Source organism: Mustelus asterias, chromosome 4, assembly GCF_964213995.1.
Source record: "Mustelus asterias chromosome 4, sMusAst1.hap1.1, whole genome shotgun sequence".
Lineage (NCBI taxonomy): Eukaryota > Metazoa > Chordata > Chondrichthyes > Carcharhiniformes > Triakidae > Mustelus > Mustelus asterias.
The window spans coordinates 2763415-2786722 of NC_135804.1; the positions used below are offsets into that span (position 1 = coordinate 2763415).

Consider the following 23308-nt stretch of genomic DNA (forward strand, 5'->3'; position numbering starts at 1 on the left):
GGCTTTTCCAGTTTTGGGGCTCGCGCGGCAGGAAAATCCCGCCCATTGTGACATTGTTCTCCATTAATGGTTTTATTTTTTTTTTTAAATAATCAGCATTATAAAGCTAGACCTTTCCTGTCTGTCTGACTTCTGGGAAGCCTCAGACTGCGGTGGCTCAAGAAGGCAGCTCATCTCCACCTTCTGAAGGACAACCAGGGGTGGGCAGTAAATGCTGACCTAGCCAGTGTCCCATAAATGAATAAAAATAAATAAATGAGAAACTCTTAGAGTGGTAGCAAGGTGGGTAACAGGTTTAAATGGCAAGTCAAGCAGACAGAATTCTTTAAAGACAAGTTGTGTTTGACTGACTTGGTTCAGTTCTTTGAAATAACAGAGAGGGTTGATGAGACTAGCGCAGTTAATGTGTATATGAGCTTTGATAGAATAGATAAGGATAAGCAGTATTCACTGGCAGGAAGGTTGGTAATCTGGGGACACAGATTTAAAGTGATTAATCAAAGAAGCAGAGATGAAATAAAAACACTTTTGCGTGGTTGATGTGGAACGCACAGGTTGGAAGGGCAGTGGAAGCAGATTTAATAATAATGTTCAACAAAGTGGGATTGGAGGAAAACTTAAAGGGAGAGCATTCACTGAGCAAGGGAGTAGGAGCAATCAGATAACTCCCCAAAGAACTGGTACAGGAACATTCGAACAAACTGCTTCCTTCTGTGTTCTATCATTCTGTGAATATATAATGATACCAGAATGTAGGAGATTACAACCATCGCAAAGGATTAAATAGGTTACTTTTACTAATTTTTCTTGCAAAGGCTGAAAGGAGATCTGATCGAGGTCTGTGATGGTGTTGACAGGGTATGTATTGGAGAGAATGTTTACACTTTGAAAAACTTCAAAACTGGGTCCATAACTCCAGGACGGTCTGATTGCGAAATCAGGGAATGTGTCTTTACTCAGTGGTGAGAATGTGGCGCTGTCTCCCACAGGGAGATGTTGAACTGCACAACTTCGATGCGTTCAGCAGGAAGGCGGACAGTTACATGAGAGGGAAGGAAGCAGAAAGATATGCAGTAAAGCTGAGGAGAAGTAGGCAGAGTGGGAGGAGATTCAAATTTTATTCAACCTTCATTTGGTTTGCAGGTGGCCAAGGAGAGTGCCTTAAAGTTCTGCCCCGAGGCCAGGATTGCAGCTCATCACGACAGCATCATGAAGTAAGCTTTATCTTTTGTTGTGTCTGCAGAACAGTGTACTTGATTTTTAAAGTGGTGTTTGAGACAGCTGCCTGAAGAGTAGAGGGTTAGTAGTGAATCTGAAGAGCAGGAATGCACTTTGAGCTGTGGTAACCTCAGTTCTTCTGATCAGGAAGGGACTGTTCCTGTTAAAGAATTTTATATGGCATCTTTCCCGACCTTCAGCATATCTCAAAATGTCTTCCTTTATTCCTGCTGGTCTCAACATTCTGTTAACCTTTTTAAAATTCTTTCTTGGATTGTGTGTGTTGCTGCCAGCACTTACTGCCCATCCCTAATCACCTTGAATTGAGTGTCCTTCGAGAAGGCATTTTAAACGTCAACCACATTGCTGTGGCTCTGGAGTCACATACAGGCCAGACTAGGTCAGGATGGCAGATTTCCCTCCCTAAAGGTACATTAGTGAAGTAGATGGGCTTTTCTGACAATCGGTAATGGTTTCATGGTCATCAGTAGATTCTTAATTCCAGAGATTTTTTATTGAATTCAGATTTCACTACCTGCCGTGGTGGGATTCGAACCCGGGTCCCCAGAGCATTACCCTGGGTCTCTGGATTACTAGCCCAGTGACAATGCCACTGCCTTCCCTATCTGGTCATAACACGCTGGCATTTTATATTGTTGGTTACTTCTTTAGAAATCCTATTAATCTAGTGGATTCAGATACTTCATGCTGTTACCGATTGACTTGTTAGGTACAGATTCATGCAGCAGTTAATAGTCATAGAATCCCTAGAGTGGAGGAGGAGGCCATTTGGCCCATCGAATCTGCACCGACCACAATCCCACCCAGGCCCTATTTCTGTAACCCCACATATTCACCCTGCTAATCTCCCTGACACTGGCTCAATTTAGAATGGCCAACAACCTGACCCGCACATCTTTGGAGTGTGGGAGGAAACTGGAGCACCCGGAGGAAACCCACGCAGACACGGGAAGAATGTGCAAACTCTACACGGGCAGTGACCCAAGCCAGGGATTGAACCCGGGTCCCTGGGGCTGTGTGGCAGCAGTGCTAACCACTGTGCCACCAAGCTGCCCCCAAACAGTTGCATTGGCATCATGTTGGTTGGGATGGGAGTAACATGTCGGCCCAAACCAGATAGTTGAATGAGCTGGAATTTTCCGACAGTTTTGTGGCAATTTTTATTGATACCATTTCTTTAAATTTCAAATCCTGAAACTCCTACTTAACTGTGGGGTCACCATTACCCCATAGACTGCAGCGGCTCGAGAATTAGTCTACACCACCCTCTGCAGGATAATTAGAGAAATGGGCAGTAAATATTGGCCTTGTCACATCCTGGGGATAAATAAACAACAGCCAGAAAATATTAATGAGACAGATTAAACTGGGAACCCGGAAAGAAGTATTTCCTTTACTTCAGAAAGTGTAGACATTCCACAGATTTGCCAGCAAAGGCTCTGAGATTTCCAGAGTTAGTTCATTCGAACGAGGGGAGCAGAAATGAATGAAAAAATGGATCATGATCTTTACTGAAAACAAGTTAATATCTCAAGTTTCAGTGATGGAAGTAAGATCTGAATTTCGTCCCACACGACTTAGCTTTATTGGATCAAATGGCCGTTTCCAATTCTTGACTGTTGTAACAACAGGGGGGTGGGGGGGATGCAGCCTGCAATACACGGTGACCTCTCCCTCCTTTCCAAGCTCACAGCCTCTGATTTTCCCCATTAAACTTGCTCATCTATTGAGATGATGACCAAGAGGGTGGGAATCGTTGTGCCGGATGACAAAAGAATGGAATGTTTGGAATGAGCTTTGATTTGATTTATTATTGTCACTCGTATTAGTATACAGCGAAGTGTATTGTTTCTTGCGCGCTATACAGACAAAGCATACCGTTCATAGAGAAGGAAAGGAGAGAGTGCAGAATGTAGTGTTACAGTCATAGCTAGGGTGCAGAGAAAGATCAACTTAATGCAAAGTAGGTTCATTTAAAAGTTTGACAGCAGCAGGGAAGAAGCTGTTCTTGAGTCGGTTGGTACGTGACCTCAGACTTTCATATCTTTTTCCCGACGGAAGAAGGTGGAAGAGAGAATGTCCGGGGTGCGTGGGGTCCTTAATTACGCTGGCTGCTTTGTCAAGGCAGTGGGAAGTGTAGACAGAGTCAATGGATGGGAGACTGGTTTGTGTGATGGATTGGGCTACATTCACGACCTTTTGTAGTTCCTTGCGGTCTTGGGCAGAGCAGGAGCCCCAGACCGAGCTGTGATACAACCAGAAAGAATGCTTTCTATGGTGCATCTGTAAAAGATGGTGAGAGTCGTAGCTGACATGCCAATTTTCCTTCGTCTTCTGAGAAAGTAGAGGCGTTGGTGGGCTTTCTTAACTATAGTGTCAGCATGGGGGGACCAGGACAGGTTGTTGGTGACAGGCTGTTGCGACAGCAGTGTGTTGTCTTAATGTTTTTTGGTCTAATTTGTAAAAGAGTGCTTTTATCTTTGTTACCCACAGCCCAGGTTATAACGTGGAATTCTTCAGGCAGTTTACGCTTGTGATGAATGCTCTGGATAACAGGGGTAAGGATTTCTGCTGGTTTCAAACACAAGGAATGAATGGTAAATGAACTCCTTGTGAAAAAAGATAAATGTTACTTACCCTCTCCGTGATCCAGTGGCCAATCCGGCCGGCGCTGAGGGAGGTCAACTGAGCTGGAACCGGGGTCAAAGGACCTTCCAGATCCTCATGGCTTAGTGCATCACTGCCTTAACAAATACACCACCGGGGATTGAGGACTCTGGGTCTGTACTCGTTGGAGTTTAGACGGATCTTATTGAAACTTACGGGATACTGCGAGGCCTGGATAGAGTGGACGTGGAGAGGATGTTTCCACTAGTAGGAAAAACTAGAACCAGAGGGCACAACCTCAGGCTAAAGGGACGATCCTTTAAAATAGAGATGAGGAATTTCTTCAGCCAGAGAGTGGTGAATCTGTGGAACTCTTTGCCGCAGAAGGCTGTGGAGGCCAGATCATTGAGTGTCTTTAAGACAGAGATAGATAGGTTCTTGATTAATAAGGGGATCAGGGGTTATGGGGAAAAGGCAGGAGAATGGGGATGAGAAAAATATCAGCCATGGTTGAATGGCGGAGCAGACTCGATGGGTCGAGTGGCCTAATTCTGCTCCTATGTCTTATGGATGGCCATTGTGATCAGAGAATGCCTGAATCGTGCAGCTATTTGGATTGGTTGTGTTGTAAATGGCATGTGGGGATGGTGAGATCAGTGCAGCAGCTTTCTGTTCTGCTTTTGGCCAGTGTAACAATTCCTCAGTTGAGTCAGAGGTTCCCTATGTGACTGGTCTACAAGGTCACCAGCTGGATTTCAGAGAGAGCAATACTTCTCAAAACTTAAGCTCGTTGCGTTTAAAGGAACAGGTATCAAGGGGGGGAAAAAACTAGCAGTGTAAATGCGTATTGGACAATATCTCCTGTTTGCGCTGGCTCAGAATGGCACAGCTATCCCTCTGCTGCACGAGAACCACTTTAAGTAGAACAATTCAGCATTCTTCCTCCTCTAACTCAGGAGAGTCGCTTCTGTACTGGACAAAACTCTCTCAGATTACAGAAACAAGGTGTTTGGTACTTTTTAAAAGGGTACATTTTTAAATTTCGATTGCGTGCATGTCCTGTTGCTTGAATGAGCAGCAATTTGCTGTTTCGTGGTCGATCGTGTTTACAGATCCCTAATGTTGCTTCTTTTCGATCTGTTGTATTTATTCAGCTGCTCGCAACCACGTGAATAGAATGTGTCTCGCTGCTGACATTCCTCTTATAGAGAGTGGGACTGCAGGATATCTTGGTCAAGTCACTGTTATCAAAAAGGTATTGAATATTATTTATTCTGCAATGACTGCTTTTTAGTTTAATAAAAGCAATCCCAACATTCCCAGTGTTCTGTGCTTGGGTGAGGGGACTGAAGGTATAGTTTGCTAAATTTGCTGATGACACAAAGATAGGTGCAAAAGTAAGTTGTGAGGAGGACGTAAGGAGACTGGAAGAGGACATGGATATGTTAAGTGAGTGGGCAGAGATCTGGCAAATGGAGTCTAATCCAAGCAAACGTGAAATTGTCCATTTTGGCAGGAAGAATATAAAAAAGAAGCTTACCTAAACGGTAAGAGATTTCAGAGCTCAGAGATTCAGAGGGATCTGGGTGTCCTAGTGCACCAATCACAAAAGATTAATATGCAGGTGCAGCAAGTAATTTGGAAAGCTAATAAAATGTTAACATTAATTGTGAAGAAATAAATATAAACATAGGGAGGTTGTGACGCTGGTGAGACCACATCTGGAGTACGGTGTACAGTGTTGGTCTCCATATTTAAGGAAGGATGTAAATGCATTGGAAGCGGTTCGGAGCAGGTTTACTGAACTAATACCAGGAATGGGTGGGTTGTCCAAAGAGGAGAGGTTGGAGAGGCTAGGCTTTTATCCACTGGAGTTTAGAAGAATAAGAGGCGACTTGATTGAAACCTGTGAGATCCTGAGGGATAGAACATAGAACATTACAGCGCAGAACAGGCCCTTCGGCCCACGATGTTGCACCGACCAGTTAAAAAAAAAACTGTGATGGATGAGGAGAGGGTGTTGCCCCTTGTGGGAGAATCTAGAACTAGGGGTCACTGTTTAAAAATGAGGGGGTCGCACATTTAAGTCGGATGAGAAGGGATTGTTTTTCTCTGAGGGTTGTGATTCTTTGGAATTCTCTTCCTCCAAAGGCAGTGGAAGCAGAATCTTTGAATGTTTTCAAGGCAGAGCTGCATAGAGTCTTGGTGAACCGGGGGTGAAGAAACATCAGGGGTGTGAGGGAGGCTACAGTCAGTACAGCCATGGTCTTAATGAATGACAGGACAGACTCGAAGGGCCGAGTGGCCTACTCCTAATTTGTACGTTCATATGAAGGTGCTGGCTGACTCGGTTACGGGTGCCATGGTTACCAGCTGCCCTCAGTGTCCTTATCTCAGTGAGCATCGTTCTTGTAAACGTCAGGGAGAGTGTTGGAAACGAGGTGGTTAAAATTGCTGAGTTTGACACTGGCTTCATGTTGCAGCTGTAAACACTGCAGCTTCTCACCGATACGGCTGGATAGTGATGGGGTGGAAATGAAATTGAATTTATGTCCTCTCTCCAGTAATGTAGGGGCAGGAGGAGGCCTTTTGGCCCTTTGAACCTGCTCCACTGTTCAGTAAGATCATGGCTGATCTGATTGAGGTCTCGACTCCACTTTCCTGCCAGCCCAAGGCACGGCCCAGTTATCATTCCCCAATTATCCCACTCTGAGATCAGTGTGCAGATGGTAGTGAAATGGTTCTTGTTCTGAACTAGTATTATCATAGGCCCGTTCTGGGACCCTTGCTGTTTGTCATTTTCATAAATGACCTGGATGAGGAAGTGGAGGGATGGGTTGGTAAGTTTGCTGACGGCATCAAGGTAGGTGGTGTTATGGATAGTTTGGAGGGATGTCAGAAGTTGCAGCGAGACATAGATAGAATGCAAGACTGGGCGGAGAAGTGGCAGATGGACTTCAACCCGGATAAGTGTGTAGTGATCCATTTTGGCAGATCCAATGGGATGAAGCAGCAGTATAATATGAAGGGTACCATTCTTAGCAGTGTAGAGGATCAGAAGGACCTTGGGGTCCGGGTCCATAGGACTCTTAAATCGGCCTCGCAGGTGGAGGATGCGGTCAAGAAGGCGTACGGCGTACTAGCCTTCATTAATCGAGGGATTGAGTTTAGGAGTCGGGAGATAATGCTGCAGCTTTATAGGACCCTGGTTAGACCCCACTTGGAGTACTGCGCGCAGTTCTGGTCACCTCATTACAGGAAAGATGTTGAAGCCATTGAAAGGGTGCAGAGGAGATTTACAAGGATGTTGCCTGGATTGGGGGGCATGCCTTATGAGGATAGGTTGAGGGAGCTTGGTCTCTTCTCCCTGGAGAGACGAAGGATGAGAGGTGACCTGATAGAGGTTTACAAGATGTTGAGAGGTCTGGATAGGGTAGACTCTCAGAGGCTATTTCCAAGGGCTGAAATGGTTGCTACGAGAGGACACAGGTTTAAGGTGCTGGGGGGTAGGTACAGAGGAGATGTCAGGGGTAAGTTTTTCACTCAGAGGGTGGTGGGTGAGTGGAATCGGCTGACGTCGGTGGTGGTGGAGGCAAACTCGTTGGGGTCTTTTAAGAGACTTCTGGATGAGTACATGGGATTTAATGGGATTGAGGGCTATAGATAGGCCTAGAGGTGGGGATGTGATCGGCGCAGCTTGTGGGCCGAAGGGCCTGTTTGTGCTGTGGCTTTCTATGTTCTATGTTCTCTGATCAGTCTTTCAATTAGCTTCATCGCGGAGTGTTCATCGCGGAGTGTTCAGCACAGCATCTTTGAACATAAAAAATTTGTCAAGTCTCATAGTTAATATAAACTCTGATTTCTTCAATGCTGTGGCCTCTCATGTTATTGCATGCTAATTTTCTCACACACAGCACAGTGGGGGCAGGCTGGGTGAGAGACTGGACCTGTTGTGATTCTGCTGAAAGTAAAACTCTCTTTTTGCAGGGAGTAACGGAATGCTACGAGTGTCAGCCCAAACCAACACAGAAAACATTTCCAGGTTGCACAATCCGAAACACTCCTTCAGAGCCAATCCACTGTATCGTGTGGGCAAAATATCTCTTCAAGTAAGGAGCTGTTCTGGTGAAATGCCATTGGCCTAAAACATTAACTCTGATTCTCTCTCCAGATGCTGCCTGCCCTACTGACTATTTCCAGAATTTTCTGTTTTTATTGCAGAGAAGTGTGTGTCTGACTGTGGGGGGGTGTGTGTGTGTCCATCAAAGTGTTTCTGACCGTGTGTGTCTCAACAATGGACATACCTCCAATCAGGCTTGCCCCTGTGGCACAATAATGAAATGGCTTTCATCAAAGTTACAAATTTAACTGTGCCAAAGGTGGACAATCCCTCCTCGTCCTTCTCGACCTGTCTGCAGCATTTGCCCACACCATCCACTTCCATTACCTTCCGCTGTAGTCCATGCTGGAGTCTCACCTATAATGTCTTCTGTTCCCACACCCCCGTTATTACCACTGGTGATCCCCAAGGATATTGCCATGCTCCCTCCTATTTCTCATCTCCATGACGATACTCGGCTCTCCTTCACCTCTACCTCTCTTTACTCCTCCATTGTCATTAAATTATCAGACAGCTTTTCCAACATTCACCACTGGATCAGCAGAAATTCTTCCAATTAAATATTGGGAAGACTAAGTCATTGTTTTTGGCCCTTAGCTGCTGACTCTATTCCAGTCCCTGGTACCTGTCTGAGTTTGAACCAGACTTCACAACCTTGATGCCATATTTGACTCACAAGGTGATCTTCTGACCACATATCTACCTTCACCCTCACGAAGAATGTCCATGTCCTTGTGGTAATATCGCCTGTCTACACCATTGGCTCAGTTCCCCTGCTGCTGAAACCCTCATCCATGCCTTTGCTGTCTTTGGACTTGACTGTTCTATCGCACTTCTGGCATGGCTTCCCACGTCCTACCCGGCAAAGGTTTGAGATTATCCATAACTCTGCAGCCTGCATCCTTATTCGCACACAATCCCATTCACCTCTCACTCCTGTACTTGGTTGCCAGGATGTGGAGATGATGGCGTTGGACTGGGGTGAACACAGTAAGAAGTTTAACAACACCAGGTAACAACACGGTGGAGGACACAAATAGTTTGCCAAATATTAACGATAGAGGGTTGCCAGCAGGAGAAATACTTAATACAATTAATGTTACCAGAGAGGCAGTGCTTGGTAGACTAATGGGACTGAAGGTGGACAAGTCCCCGGGTCCGGATGGAATGCATCCCAGGGTATTGAAAGAAATGTCAGAGGTAATAGTGGATGCGTTAGTGATTATTTATCAAAACTCGTTGCATTCTGGGGTAGTGCCGGTTGATTGGAAAACGGCTAATGTTACGCCGCTGTTTAAAAAAGGAAGGAGACAAAAGGCGGGTAACTATAGGCCAGTCAGCTTAACGTCTGTAGTAGGGAAAGTGCTGGAATCCATTATTAAAGAAGAGATAGCAGGGCATCTGGATAGAAATGGTTCGATCAATCAGACGCAGCATGGATTCATGAGGGGAAAGTCGTGCTTGACGAACATGTTGGATTTTTATGAAGATGTGACTAGGGCGGTTGATGGAGGAGAACCGGTGGATGCGGTGTTTTTGGATTTCCAAAAGGCGTTTGATAAGGTGCCCCATAAAAGGCTGCTGAAGAAGATTAGGGCACACGGAGTTGGGGGTAGTGTGTTAAAGTGGATTGGGGACTGGCTATCTGACAGGAAGCAAAGAGTCGGAATAAATGGGTGTTTTTCCGGTTGGAGGAAGGTAACTAGTGGCGTGCCGCAGGGATCGGTACTCGGGCCGCAACTGTTTACCATTTATATAGATGATCTGGAGGAGGGGACGGAGTGTAGGGTAACGAAGTTTGCAGACGACACAAAGATAAGTGGAAAAGTGAATCGTGTGGAGGACGGAGAAGATCTGCAGAGAGATTTGGACAGGCTGAGTGAGTGGGCGAGGATATGGCAAATGGAGTATAACGTTGAGAAATGCGAGGTTATACACTTTGGAGGAAATAATAACAAATGGGATTACTATCTCAATGGAAACAAATTAAAACATGCTACCTTGCAAAGGGACCTGGGGGTCCTTGTGCATGAGACGCAAAAGCCCAGTCTGCAGGTACAACAGGTGATCAAGAAGGCAAATGGGATGTTGGCCTATATTGCGAAGGGCATAGAATATAAAAGCAGGGATGTCTTGATGCACCTGTACAGGGCATTGGTGAGGCCGCAGCTGGAATACTGTGTGCAGTATTGGTCCCCTTATATGAGGAAGGATATATTGGCATTGGAGGGAGTGCAGAGAAGGTTCACCAGGTTGATACCGGAGATGAGGGGTTTGGATTATGAGGAGAGGCTGAGGAGATTGGGTTTGTACTCGTTGGAGTTTAGAAGGATGAGGGGGGATCTTATGGAGACTTATAAGATAATGCGGGGGCTGGATAGGGTGGAGGCGGAGAGATTCTTTCCACTTAGTAAGGAAGTTAAAACTAGAGGACACAGCCTCAAAATAAAGGGGGGTCGGCTTAAGACAGAGTTGAGGAGAAACTTCTTCTCCCAGAGGGTGGTGAATCTCTGGAATTCTCTGCCCACTGAGGTGGTGGAGGCTACCTCGCTGAATATGTTTAAAGCGCGGATGGATGGATTCCTGATCGGTAAGGGAATTAAGGGTTATGGGGATCAGGCGGGTAAGTGGTACTGATCCACGTCAGATCAGCCATGATCTTATTGAATGGCGGGGCAGGCTCGAGGGGCTAGATGGCCTACTCCTGCTCCTATTTCTTATGTTCTTATGTAAAGTCCAACAGGTTTATTTGGTAGCAAAATCCACTAGTTTTCGGAGTGCTGTTTGACGAAGGAGCAGCGCTCCGAAAGCAAGTGGATTTTGCTACCAAATAAACCTGTTGGACTTTAACCTGGTGTTGTGCGACTTCCTACTTGGCTGCCAGTCCAGCAAAGCCTCGGTTTTAGAATTCTCACCGTTGATTTCAGATCCCTCCATAAGCTCACCCTCCCCTACCTCTATAATCTCCTCCCGCACCACACCCACTGAAATATCTATTCTCTAATTCTACCCTTGAACATCCCTGATTATAATCATTCTGCCGTTGGTGACCATTCCTTCATCAGCCAAGACCCTAAGCTCTTGAATTCCCTCCCTAAACCTCCGTCTTTCCGTGTCTCTTTCCTCCATTAAGACTCGCTCTTAAAAGGATCAAGAATGAGAGGGCACAGATTTAAAGTCATTTGCCAAAGAAGCAAATGTGCCGTAAGAAAACCTTTTTCACCGGAGTGCTTCATGTCTGGAATGCGCTGCCTGGAAGTGCGGTGGAGGCCGGTTCAATCGAGGCACTCAAAAGGACGTTAGATGATTACTTGAACAGAAACAATGTACCTGGGAATGGCAGGGGAAAGGCACTGTGCTCGTTTGGAGAGCCGGTGCAGACACGATGGGCCAAATGGCCTCCTCCTGTGCAGTTACAGTTCTGTGCTTCTGTAATTTAATATCCACATCTTTGACAACATATTAGGAGCAGGAGTAGGCCATTCGGTCCCTTAAGTCCACTCTGCTATTCAGTGCGATCATGGCTAATCTGCTTGTGGCCTCAACTCCACATTCCACCAACTCCTGATAACTTTTAAGTCCCTTCTTCGTCAAGAACCTATCTACTTTTTCAATAGCGTTGCCTCCACCACTCTGAGGAACAAAGTTCCAAAGACCCGTGGGCCTCTATTGAATACAGGAGTTGGGACATCTTGTTGAAGTTGTACAAGACATTGGTAAGGCCACACTTGGAATACTGTGTGCAATTCTGGTCACCCTATTATAGAAAGGATATTATTAAATTAGAAAGAGTGCAGAAAGGATTTACTAGGCTTCTACCGGGACTTGATGGATTGAGTTATAAGGAGAGGCTGAATAGACTGTGACTTTTTTCTCTGGAGCGTAGGAGGCTGAGGGGTGACCTTATAGAGGTCTATAAAATAATGAGGGACATAGACAAGGTAGATAGTCAGTATCTTTTCCCAAAGGTAGGGGAGTCTAAAACTAGAGGGCTCAGGTTTAAGCTGAGAGGGGAGAGATACAAAAGGGTCCAGAGGGGCAATTTTTTCACACAGAGGGTGGTGAGTGTCTGGAACAAGCTGCCAGAGGTAGTAGTAGAGGCGGGTACAATTTTATCTTTTAAGAAGCATTTAAATAGTTACATGGGTACGCTGGTTATAGAGGGATATGGGCCAAATGCGGGCAATTGGGATTAGCTTAGGGGTTTTTTTTTAAAAAGGGCAGCGTGGACAAGTTGGGCTGAAGGACCTGTTTCCATGTTGTAAATCTCTATGACTCTATTAACCATCTCCCTCATTTTGCCTTATAGGGCTCAGTATCAGATTTTAATCTATATCGCTTCTGAGAGGGTCCTTGGGACATTTTATTACTTTAAAGTTTAAAGTTAATTTATTAGTCACAAGCAAGCCTATATTACCACTGCAATGAAGTTACTGTGAAAATCCCCTAGTCGCCACACTCTGGTGCCTGTTTGGGTACACTGAGAGAGAATTTAGCATGGCCAATGCACCCTAACCAGCACATCTTTCAGACTGGGAGGAAACCCACGCTGACACGGGGAGAACGTGCAGACTCCGCACAGACAATGACCCAAGCCTGAAATCGAACCCGGGTCCCTGGCGCTGTGAGGCAGCAGTGCTAACCACTGTGCCACCGTGCCGATATAGCACAATGTATAAGTTGTTGTTGGAATGGTTGTCGGTGTGTGTTTGCGCATTGGGCTTGTTTTGAGCCAGGTTAGTGGATTGGACCCCCTGCAGTGCCGTGAGGGCAATTGGTACTGAGAACTGGCAGGGCCAGAGTGGGACAAAGGGCTTCTTGTGTTGCAATGATTCTGTGGCCTTGGGCCCAGGAAATTTTCCCATTACAGTAATGATTCTTTTAATTCGAGGTGTCAGGACAGGTAGAGGCCACGTTCACACTTTGCATGTGGTTGCCCAGTGACTGTGACCTTACACTGGCAACTCAGAGATTAAGGTTCCACACTTCTTCATGACAAGTTGGGAAATTAAGTTCAGTAACTTTGGCGGGCACCTGAGAAGATGGAAATGAAATTTGTTGAATTGTTGTAGAGAACCAACTAGTTCACCAATGTCTTTCAAAAAGGGAGCCTGGGTCCTCACCTGATCCGGCCTGCACAGGGCTTCAGTTCACACAACATGGTTGACTCTCAGTGGTCTCAGGGCAATGAGGATTGAGCCTGTGGCCTTGTCAACTGCATCTGCATCCCAAAAACACGCAATTATTTAAAAAGATATTTGCACTGCGTTTCAGCGTGGCCTTATTGGAACTTGGCTGTAGGAAGGGGCTTGAACTAATGCGATTTCATATGTTGAATATATTTAGACCATTAAGAAGTCCACTTGTGCCTATGATAATTCCCTCTCCCTTCCCCCACCTCCAAAGCTATCTGCTCTCGTCCCATTCCCTTGCTGTTTTGTCTAGTATTAAATTTGCTTTTAAATGTTCTGCTTGGCAATGTGAATGGGAAATGATTTGGTCCATTGGGGTTGTGTACAGCAGGGGTGGAGAATTCGGAGTATCAGAATGCATCTGTTAGGCCAGATAACCGTCAGAGTGCTTGTTTTCTGTTCTCTCTATAGCCAGTTGTTTGGAGAGGAAGATGCTGACCAGGAAGTATCGCCTGACACGGCTGATCCAGAAGCTGCCTGTAAGTACAAGACTGAGCCTCGGGTGCCTTCCCCTGAATTCGACCCGCAATAAACCAGCCTAAGGGGATGTTAGTCTGGCTAACAGCAAGTCACAAGGTACCTTCCAACTGGATGGCAGGAATGCACCATGATCACATTACAAGGATGTAGACTTTATGTCAGAGCATAGTTGCAGCAGGGATCTGATCCCTGGACATAACTGGTCAACACCAGTCACAAGTAATTAAATCCACTTCACTTTTCCTTTTGAAAGTAACTTATAAAGAATACACATATATAATATATATCTGCCTGTCTCTGTCAAAGAACAAAGTATCGCACAGGAACAGGCCCTTCGGCCCTCCAAGCCTGTGCTGAACATGATGCCCTAATTGAAAATAAAACCTTCTGGCTTTACTCGGTCCATATCCCTCTGTTCCCATGGACCCATCCAGTTGCTGCTTAAATATTGCTAACGCGTCTGCTTCCACCACCACCTCCGGCAGCGCGTTCCAGGCACCCACCACTCTCTGCATGAGAAACTTTCCCAGCACACATCTCCCTTAAACTTTCCCCCTCACCTTGAACCTGTACCTCTTGTAATTGACACTTCCAACCTTGGAAAAAACCTCTGACTATCCACCCTGTCTGTGCCTCTCATAATTTTGTAGACCTCTATCAGGTCTCCCCTCAGCCTCCGTCTTTCCAGCCTTCCTACCGATCAGGAAATGGTGAGCAGGAGGCTCTTTTCTCTGGAAAAGTAAAGGGTGACCTTATATAAAAGTGGTTCATTGGAGCAGAACTAGAGAAAATGTTTCCACTTGTGGCAGAGTCCAAAACTGGGAGGCACAAATGGAAGATAGTTCTTCCTAAAATAAATCCATTCAGGAATTCAGGCGGAATTTCACCCAGAATGTGGAACTCGCTATTACATGGAGTGGTTGAGGTGACCAATGTTTTTAATGGGAAGCAAGTTAATGCACAAGGGAGAGAAATAGATGGATATGTCGATAGTGAGATTGAAGCAGGGAAGATAGAATCTCACGTGGAACATAAAACCAGCACGGACCTGTTGGACCACTTGGCTTGTTCCTGTGAATTTAACCTCTCCTGAATCTGTTGACTTCATAGAATCATCGAATCCCTACAGTGCAGAAGGAGGCCATTTGGCCCATCGAGTCTGCACCGACCACAATCCCACCCAGGCCCTATCCCCGTAACCCCACATACTTACCCACTAATCCCCTGACACTAGGGTTCATTTACCATGGCCATTCAACCTAACCCGCACAACTTTGGCTTGTGGGAGGAAACCCACGCAGACACGGGGAGAATGTACAAACTCCACACAGACAGTGATCCAAGGCCGGAATTGAACTCGGGTCCCTGGTGCTGAGAGACAGCAGTGCTAACCACTGTGACTTGTTGCTAGATTTCTCCAATTTACTTTTTTTCCAATTGGACCAGTTGCTGGGCTATTTCATCACAAGTTAAGGCTTCTGCTCTGCAGACCATCCGCTTTAGTGTTTTCATGTTGAGGCACTTACAATGTTACACAGGTACCCAGTATTTCAGCAGGTGATTGCTATCATGTTTGAACATAGCTGGTTATTTCATCAGAACCACCGCAGCCAGGACAGAGCCCGACCTCCCCCCCACACAGAGCCCGACCTCCCCCCCACACAGAGCCCGACCTCCCCCCCACACAGAGCCCGACCTCCCCCCCACACACAGAGCCCGACCTCCCCCACACACAGAGCCCGACCTCCCCCACATGGAGCCCGACCTCCCCCACACACACAGAGCCCGACCTCCCCCACACACACAGAGCCCGACCTCCCCCACACACACAGAGCCCGACCTCCCCCAAATGGAGCCCGACCTCCCCCACACACACAGAGCCCGACCTCCCCCCCACACAGAGCCCGACCTCCCCCCCACACAGAGCCCGACCTCCCCCCCACACAGAGCCCAACCTCCCCCCCACACAGAGCCCGACCTCCCCCCCACAGAGCCCGACCTCCCCCACACAGAGCCTGACCTCCCCCACACAGAGCCCGACCTCCCCCACGCGCAGCCCGACCTCCCCCCCCACACAGAGCCCGACCTCCCCCCCCACACAGAGCCCGACCTCCCCCACGCGCAGCCCGACCTCCCCCACGCGCAGCCCGACCTCCCCCACGCGCAGCCCGACCTCCCCCACGCGCAGCCCGACCTCCCCCACGCGCAGCCCGACCTCCCCCACGCGCAGCCCGACCTCCCCCACGCGCAGCCCGACCTCCCCCACGCGCAGCCCGACCTCCCCCACGCGCAGCCCGACCTCCCCCACGCGCAGCCCGACCTCCCCCACGCGCAGCCCGACCTCCCCCACGCGCAGCCCGACCTCCCCCACGCGCAGCCCGACCTCCCCCACGCGCAGCCCGACCGCCCCCACGCGCAGCCCGACCGCCCCCACGCGCAGCCCGACCTCCCCCACGCGCAGCCCGACCTCCCCCACGCGCAGCCCGACCTCCCCCACGCGCAGCCCGACCTCCCCCACGCGCAGCCCGACCTCCCCCACGCGCAGCCCGACCTCCCCCACGCGCAGCCCGACCTCCCCCACGCGCAGCCCGACCTCCCCCACGCGCAGCCCGACCTCCCCCACGCGCAGCCCGACCTCCCCCACGCGCAGCCCGACCTCCCCCACGCGCAGCCCGACCTCGCCCACACGCAGCCCGACCTCGCCCACACACTTGCATTCACCTGTGGATGCCCCATGAGTGAATATATTCAAGACTGAATTCGATAGATTTTTAGTGACCAATGGAATTGAGGGATATCGGGAGAGGGTGGGAAAATAGACTCACGGTAGAAATTCAATTATGACCTTATCAGAGGGGATATCAAAAAGTGATCCTGAGACGTGAGTTCAAATCCCACAACAACTGGGCAATTTAAATTCAATTAATTGAAGTAAATCTGGAATATAAAGCTAATATCACTAATGGTAAGCGTGAAACTATCAAATTGTTTGAAAAGCCCATAAAGTCCACTGATTAGGGACGGACACTTGCCATTTTTACCCAGTTTGGCTTATCTATGAATCAGATACACAGCAATGTAGTTGTAAGTGCCTCTTAACGGCCCTTTGCAATGGCTGAACGAGCCACTGAGCTGTATTCACGAGCGAGGCTCACCGTCACCCTCTGGAGGACAGTGGGATGGGTGATAAATGCTGGCTTTGCTGGCAATATCCACATCCCGAGAATTAATTATAAAAAGAGATGGTGGAGCAGGCTTGCGGGGCTGTGTGGTTACTCCTCCTGTTTCTTATCTTGCGTCTCAGTATATTTCCAATGTGCTTGTTGGCAGGGGAGCTGTCGGAGGCAGCAGCAAGGGCCGGTGCTTCCAATGAGGACGGTGGCATCAAACGCGTATCCACAAAGGACTGGGCCAGATCCACTGGGTATGACCCAGTTAAAATATTCAACAAGGTACGTGCAGCCCAACATCCGGCAAGACCTTTGAGCCAGGAGCAGGCGTAGAGGATGCAACATGTTTGAATGCCAGTGATAACCTTTCAGTCTGTGAGGCTGGAGTTTGTGCCTCAGAACCTGGTGCACCCTCAAACACAGCTCTCTAAATGTTCAGCAGCGTGGGAATTGCTAACTGTTGCAGGGCTAAGTTTGCTGTCTGATGTCCAGTCGGTTTACACAGAGCCCCAGAGATCTCGCTGCTGCTTATAGCACCCTGTGCTACTGTTCTGTTGAGCGTGTAACATGAGTTCAGCTGGACTAAAGACTGCTGGTCTGATGGAACTGCTCAAAATGCGGAGTTTAGATTCTGTAAATTTGGGGAAACTGTTCCTACCAATCTCAGAGTCTGTAATTATGGCACGTACATTAATGACTATCAGAAGAATAGAGTCTGCTGGATGGAAGAAGAATGGGGTCCATCCAGATTACCCTATACCAGCCTGCTCATTGCATGATAAAACAGTCATGGATTTATTGATTAATCATTGTAAACAATCTCTCAGTTTAATAAAAGCAAAATACTCCAGATGCTGGAATCTGAAACAAAAACAGAAAATGCTGGAAAGCCTCAGCAGGTCTGACAGCCTCTGTGGAGAGAGAACGGAGCCAACGTTTCAAGTCTGGATGAGCTCTGACGAAGGGTCATCCAAACTCGAAGCGTTGGCTCTATTCTCTCTGCACAGATGCTGTCAGACCCGCTGAGATTTTCCAGCATTTTCAGTTTTTGTAATCTCTATCAATAGTTTGTTGGGGGTCTGTAGAGACTTTCCATGGGGTCTGCAAAATAACTTGAAATTGTGAGTGAGGAGTAGACTGTGGCCATGAAATGTTCAACACCGACCTGGCCGCTCATTTCATCCGGGGGAAGTGTTCATCGCGGGATGTGGAGAGCTGAACATTAGCAAATACCTGTTTTCTTAAAGGCATTGATTGAAACATTCCCTTCATGCAGCACCTTGCTGTGATAAACATTATTGTAATTTAGATAGGGGAGATCCATAATTATTAAATTCAGAAAGAATGTTCCCAATGGTAGGAGAATCCAGAACTAGGGGTCATAATTTTAGGATAAGGGGTAAATCTTTTAGAAAGTTTAAAATTTATTTATTAGTCTCACAAGTAGGCTCACATTAACATTGCAGTGAAGTTACTGTGAAAATCCCCTATTCACCACACTCCGGTGCCTGTTCGGGTACACTGAGGGAGAATTTAGCACGGCCAATGCACCCTAACCAGCACATCTTTCGGACTGTGGGAGAAACCAGAGCACCCGGAGGAAACCCACACAGACACGGGGAGAACGTGCAGACTTCACACAGACAGTGACCCAAGCTGGGAATCGAACCCGGGTCCCTGGCGCAGTGAGGCAGCAGTGCTAACCACTGTGCCACCGTGCCATCCCTACTGAGGTGAGGTGAGGAGAAACTGAAGTGAGGAGAAATTTCTTCACCCAGAGGGTGGTGAATGTGTGGAATTCACTCCCACAGAAAGTAGTTGAGACCAAAACATTGTCTGATTTCAAGAAGAAATTAGATATAGCTCTAGGGCTGAAGGGATCAAGGGATATGGGGGATTAGGGTATTGAGTTCGATGATCAGCCATGATCAAAATGAATGGGCCTACTCCTTGCTTTTGCTTCTCTGTAATTCATTTGGAAAGGAATCCTTCAACCAGTAATGTTTGAAAACCACTGAATTTGTCTACAACAGGCCCACATGAGGTGAGGAAATTCCCCAGTGGAGGAAAGATTTGGGAACCATTTGTCCAAAGCCACCTGTTCCTCCCAAGCATGCTTAGTTTTACATGTTTTTAAAAAAAGCAAGGTCTTCATGGCTCAGTGGGTAAATATATTGAGCTGCGCTGGACAGTCTGAGGGTCACTCCACAGTTCGGGCTATTATTGATGAGAAGCTGGATTGTTAAATCTAAATAGTGGCAGATGTTTATGTTTCAGTAGGTGAAGTTTCTCCAGCTGTTGTGGCCAGTTATCCCCATCTCCAGTGTGCCAGATGTAATTGCTTCATTCTGCCACTGTGGCTCAGCGAGTAATCGCTTTGACCTGTGTCACACTGCATCTTACTGAGCAGCAGAACGCTTGTTCAATTCTTGATTTGTGCTGTGGGAGCTGATCTCAGTCAGGTCAGAAGACCCCCGAGACGAGGAATGGCAGAATCAGCCCGCTCCCAATGTCTGTGTTTATGGATATCACAAAGTCTGCCTGGACTCATACATGCCATGTAGCTATTTGGGTGCAAGAAAAGAATGCTTGCATTTCCACAGCACCTTACACGACATCAGAACATCCCAAAGCACTGCAGGATGTGTAGTTGGTGTTGTACTGTAGGAAGATGGGCAGCCAATTTGTGCGCAGCAAGGTCCCACGTCTTGTTTCAGGCTTTCTTTGAGGGACAAATGTTAGCCAGGATACTGGAGAGAACTCGCCCGATCATCTTCAAATAGCATCATTGGATTTTTAATGTTCATCTGAGGGCAGGTAGGGCCTCCATTTGACATCTCACTCGAAAGACCGCATCTCTGACATTGCAGCACTCCTTCAGCACCAGCAGTAGGAGTATTGGCCTGGTTGTGTTTTCTAGACTCTGGAGTGGGCCTTGAGCACAAGTGTAGTGAGCGTTGCAGCCCTCTGCATCGTGGTTGTACTGACTGGTCATTCGGAGAGATCAGTCACAGTGCTTCACTGCTGCTAAAGCTGGGATCAGTGAATTCAGCAGTGACGCTGAACCAGTCTGGTCTGTATGGCTCAGCATTACATTAAGTCACCAGTGAAATGGAATATTACCTTTTAAAGGAAAGTTGACAACTGTGGGCAGTGGATGCGTCGATCTGTTATTTTTAAATTATAGATATTTACACATTGTTTTGTTAGCTTTTCAGGGATGATATAAAATACCTGCTCACAATGGACCAACTGTGGCGCAAAAGGAAAGCACCAGTCCCGTTAGACTGGACTGAAGTTGAAAAATTTGGTAAGTGTACTATTGGATCAAGGCTTGACTTTTAATTGTGCTTTTCCTCTCTCCACCTCTTCCCATCTCTAATGCGCTGACGGTGTGTTGGATTATAGTTCCGTGGGTGCTAAATGCTCCTTCACACCTTTCCCCCATGAGAGTCCCGGCAGTAAGTGCTAACCCACTGTGTGGTACAGCACAGCTAACAGGATTTCTGCACGTACTCACGTGTCAGAGCCACATAGCAAACTTATGATGCAGAAAGTGGCTTCTTGGCCCATCATGTCTGTGCCATTCATGGAAGAGCTATCTTGCCTCACCCCACGTCCCAGCCCTTTGTGCACAGCTCTGCAGGTTACGGTGCTTTAAGTGCATTTCCAGCTATTTTATAAATGAGATGGGGGTCAGTGCCTCTACTATCCTCTCAGTGCTGAGTTCTAGATCCCCACCACTCTGAGTGAAAAGATTTCTCTTCAATTCCATCCTCACGGGAATGTGGATGTTATTTATGATGTGGAGACGCCGGCGTTGGACTGGGGTAAACACAGTAAGAAGTCTCACAACACCAGGTTAAAGTCCAACAGGTTTATTTGGTAGCAAAAGCCACTAGCTTTCGGAGCGCTGCTCCTTCGTCAGGTAAGTGGGAGTTCTGTTCACAAAGTGTCTTTATATGCCGTCGCAGCGTCTGCATGGTCTCCCCAATGTACCATGCCTCAGGACATCCTTTCCTGCAGCGTATCAGGTAGACAACGTTGGCTGAGTTGCAAGTCTATGTACTGTGTACCTGGTGGATGGTGTTCTCACGTGAGATGATGGCATCCATGTCGATGATCCGGCACGTCTTGCAGAGGTTGCTGTGGCAGGGCCGTGCGGCGCTGTGGTCACTGCCCTCCTGAAGGTCGGGCAGTCTGCCGCGGACAACGATTGCATTGGGGAGACCATGCAGACGCTACGACGGCGGATGAATGAACACTGCTTGACAATCACCAGGCAAGAGTGTTCTCGTCCTGTTGGGGAACACTTCAGCGGTCACGGGCATTCGGCCTCTGATCTTCGGGTAAGCGTTCTCCAAGGCGGCCTTCACGACACACGACAGCGCAGAGTCGCTGAGCAGAAACTGATAGCCAAGTTCCGCACACATGAGGACGGCCTCAACCGGGATATTGGGTTCATGTCACACTATCTGTAACCCCCATGACTTGCCTGGGCTTGCAAAATCTCACTAACTGTCCTGTCTGGAGACAATACACATCTCTTTAACCTGTGCTTAACCCTCTCTCCACTCACATTGTCTGTACCTTTAAGACTTAATTACCTGTAAAGACTTGCATTCCAACCATTATCTTGTAAATTGAGTTTGTGTCTTTATATTCCCTGTTTGTGAACTGAACTCCCATTCACCTGATGAAGGGGCAGCGCTCCGAAAACTAGTGGCTTTTGCTACCAAATAAACCTGTTGGACTTTAACCTTGTTACGATGTTATTTATGCCAAGGGAACAGGTTTGAAGCATCTCACCTTAGCAGAATGTTGACAGCTGAAACCTCAGTGTAGTGACTCCAGGCTAGGTATAATTCTTATACAGATCCTTTGCTGCTTCTTCAATCATATCAGCCTCCATTGGCACTGTCACCCACTTTGGCACTTTGTACAATACGTAAGAGTAGTGACTTCAGTATTAAAACTATTTTCCTGTAATTATATCCACTATCCTGTACTGTGGAGTGGCCTTTAACCTAAAGACTAAATGGGCGGTGCTTTACTCTCCCTGTCGCCATTGTCAATATGTTGTTCTTGTTGTTTAGAGACCTGTTCGTCGGTGCAGCAAACGGGGACCTGTCAGGCCGGCCTAAAGGACCAGCAGGTCCTGGATGTGAAGAGCTACGCGTACTTATTTTCACAAAGTGTGGATCACCTCAAAGCCCGTCTGGCTGAGAAAGGGGATGGAGGAGAGCTTGTCTGGGACAAGGTCAGAATGCCTCTGACATTGTTTATTGTTTTAATCTTTAAAAAGCCAAACTTATTTCAACTACACTCAGGAATTGGGATTAGTTAAGAGGGCATTGAATCAGAATACTGATTTCACCGTTGAAACCTGAGTTAGCATTCAGCCCAAACAAATACTGACATTTATATAACACATTTCATGACTGCAGAACCTTCCAAATTGCTTTACAGTGTTTTTGCAGTCAGTGTTGTAATGCAGGAGATATGGCTGCAAATTTGTCTATCGCGAATTCACACAAACAGCAATGTGATAAGTAAATACCTGTTTGGTGATGTTAATCGAGAGATAAATATTTGCAAGGCCACCAGGGAGGACTCTGCCCTCCTTCCAATTGTGTTGAAATTTCTCAGGACATGGAAATGGCTGCCAGCAATGCAAAAGACATTCGGAAAGCCAATGATGGTGGACGGGCAGATGCACTACATCTAGTAAATGAAGAAACCGAGTAAAAAGGTGAAGATAGTTGAGTGTTTTATGTGTGGAGGGTCACACTTTGCAACCCACTGCCAGTTTATGGATGCTGTTGTCATCGTTGCAACAAGAAGGGTCATTTACCTGAAGTGGCGAGGTGCTAAGAACAAGTCAAAGGCTGAGCACGGAACTTCGAACGCAAGGAGGCCTCAGTCAACGGCGCATTACCTGGAAACTCAGACAAGACAGAGGAGCAATCTTACGATATGTTTAGTATGAGTGAGGCCTCAATCAGGCCTCCAAGTTCGATGCTTACCCACAACCGTGGGTGGAAGATCTGTTTTCAACTCTAGCAGGGGGAAAGACATTTTCAAAGCTTGACCTGGGCCATGCCTGCCAGCAGCCCTTGTCAAAGGAGGGCTTAAAACAGTATGTCACAATCAACACTCTGAAAGCTTTGTTCAAATACAGCCGTCTGGTTTTCAGGGTACCCTCCATTCCAGCGATTTTTCGGAGGATGATGGACAATTTGTTGCAGGGGGTTCCTCATGTAGCAGCTTACTTGGACAATTTCTGATCACGGGGAAACCTGAGGAGGAGCTCTGCAGAAACCTGGATCAAGTGTTAGAGAATTTCAGTGGCAGAGCTGTGGCTGAAGCGTAGCAACTGCATCTTCCAGGCAGAGTGGGGAATATTTGGGTCATAAAATCACAGTGCAGGGTCTGTCCCCTGTGGAAGACAAAATCACAGCTATCAAGGAAGCTCCAAACCCCAGAAGGGCGGCACAGTG

The 23308-nt window shown here is 47.3% G+C and overlaps 1 protein-coding gene across 1 annotated transcript in view; it reads left to right on the forward strand.

Moving 5' to 3' along the window:
* The window catches only part of uba2 (ubiquitin-like modifier activating enzyme 2), a 42526-nt gene that overhangs the window by 4347 nt on the left and 14871 nt on the right, over window positions 1–23308 (forward strand). The window contains exons 3-10 of the mRNA XM_078210508.1: window positions 1144–1214; window positions 3733–3797; window positions 5001–5101; window positions 7834–7955; window positions 13570–13637; window positions 16969–17090; window positions 20019–20118; window positions 21905–22068. Coding sequence (XP_078066634.1) covers window positions 1144–1214; window positions 3733–3797; window positions 5001–5101; window positions 7834–7955; window positions 13570–13637; window positions 16969–17090; window positions 20019–20118; window positions 21905–22068 — 813 coding nt within the window. The remainder of the gene's footprint in view (window positions 1–1143; window positions 1215–3732; window positions 3798–5000; window positions 5102–7833; window positions 7956–13569; window positions 13638–16968; window positions 17091–20018; window positions 20119–21904; window positions 22069–23308) is intronic.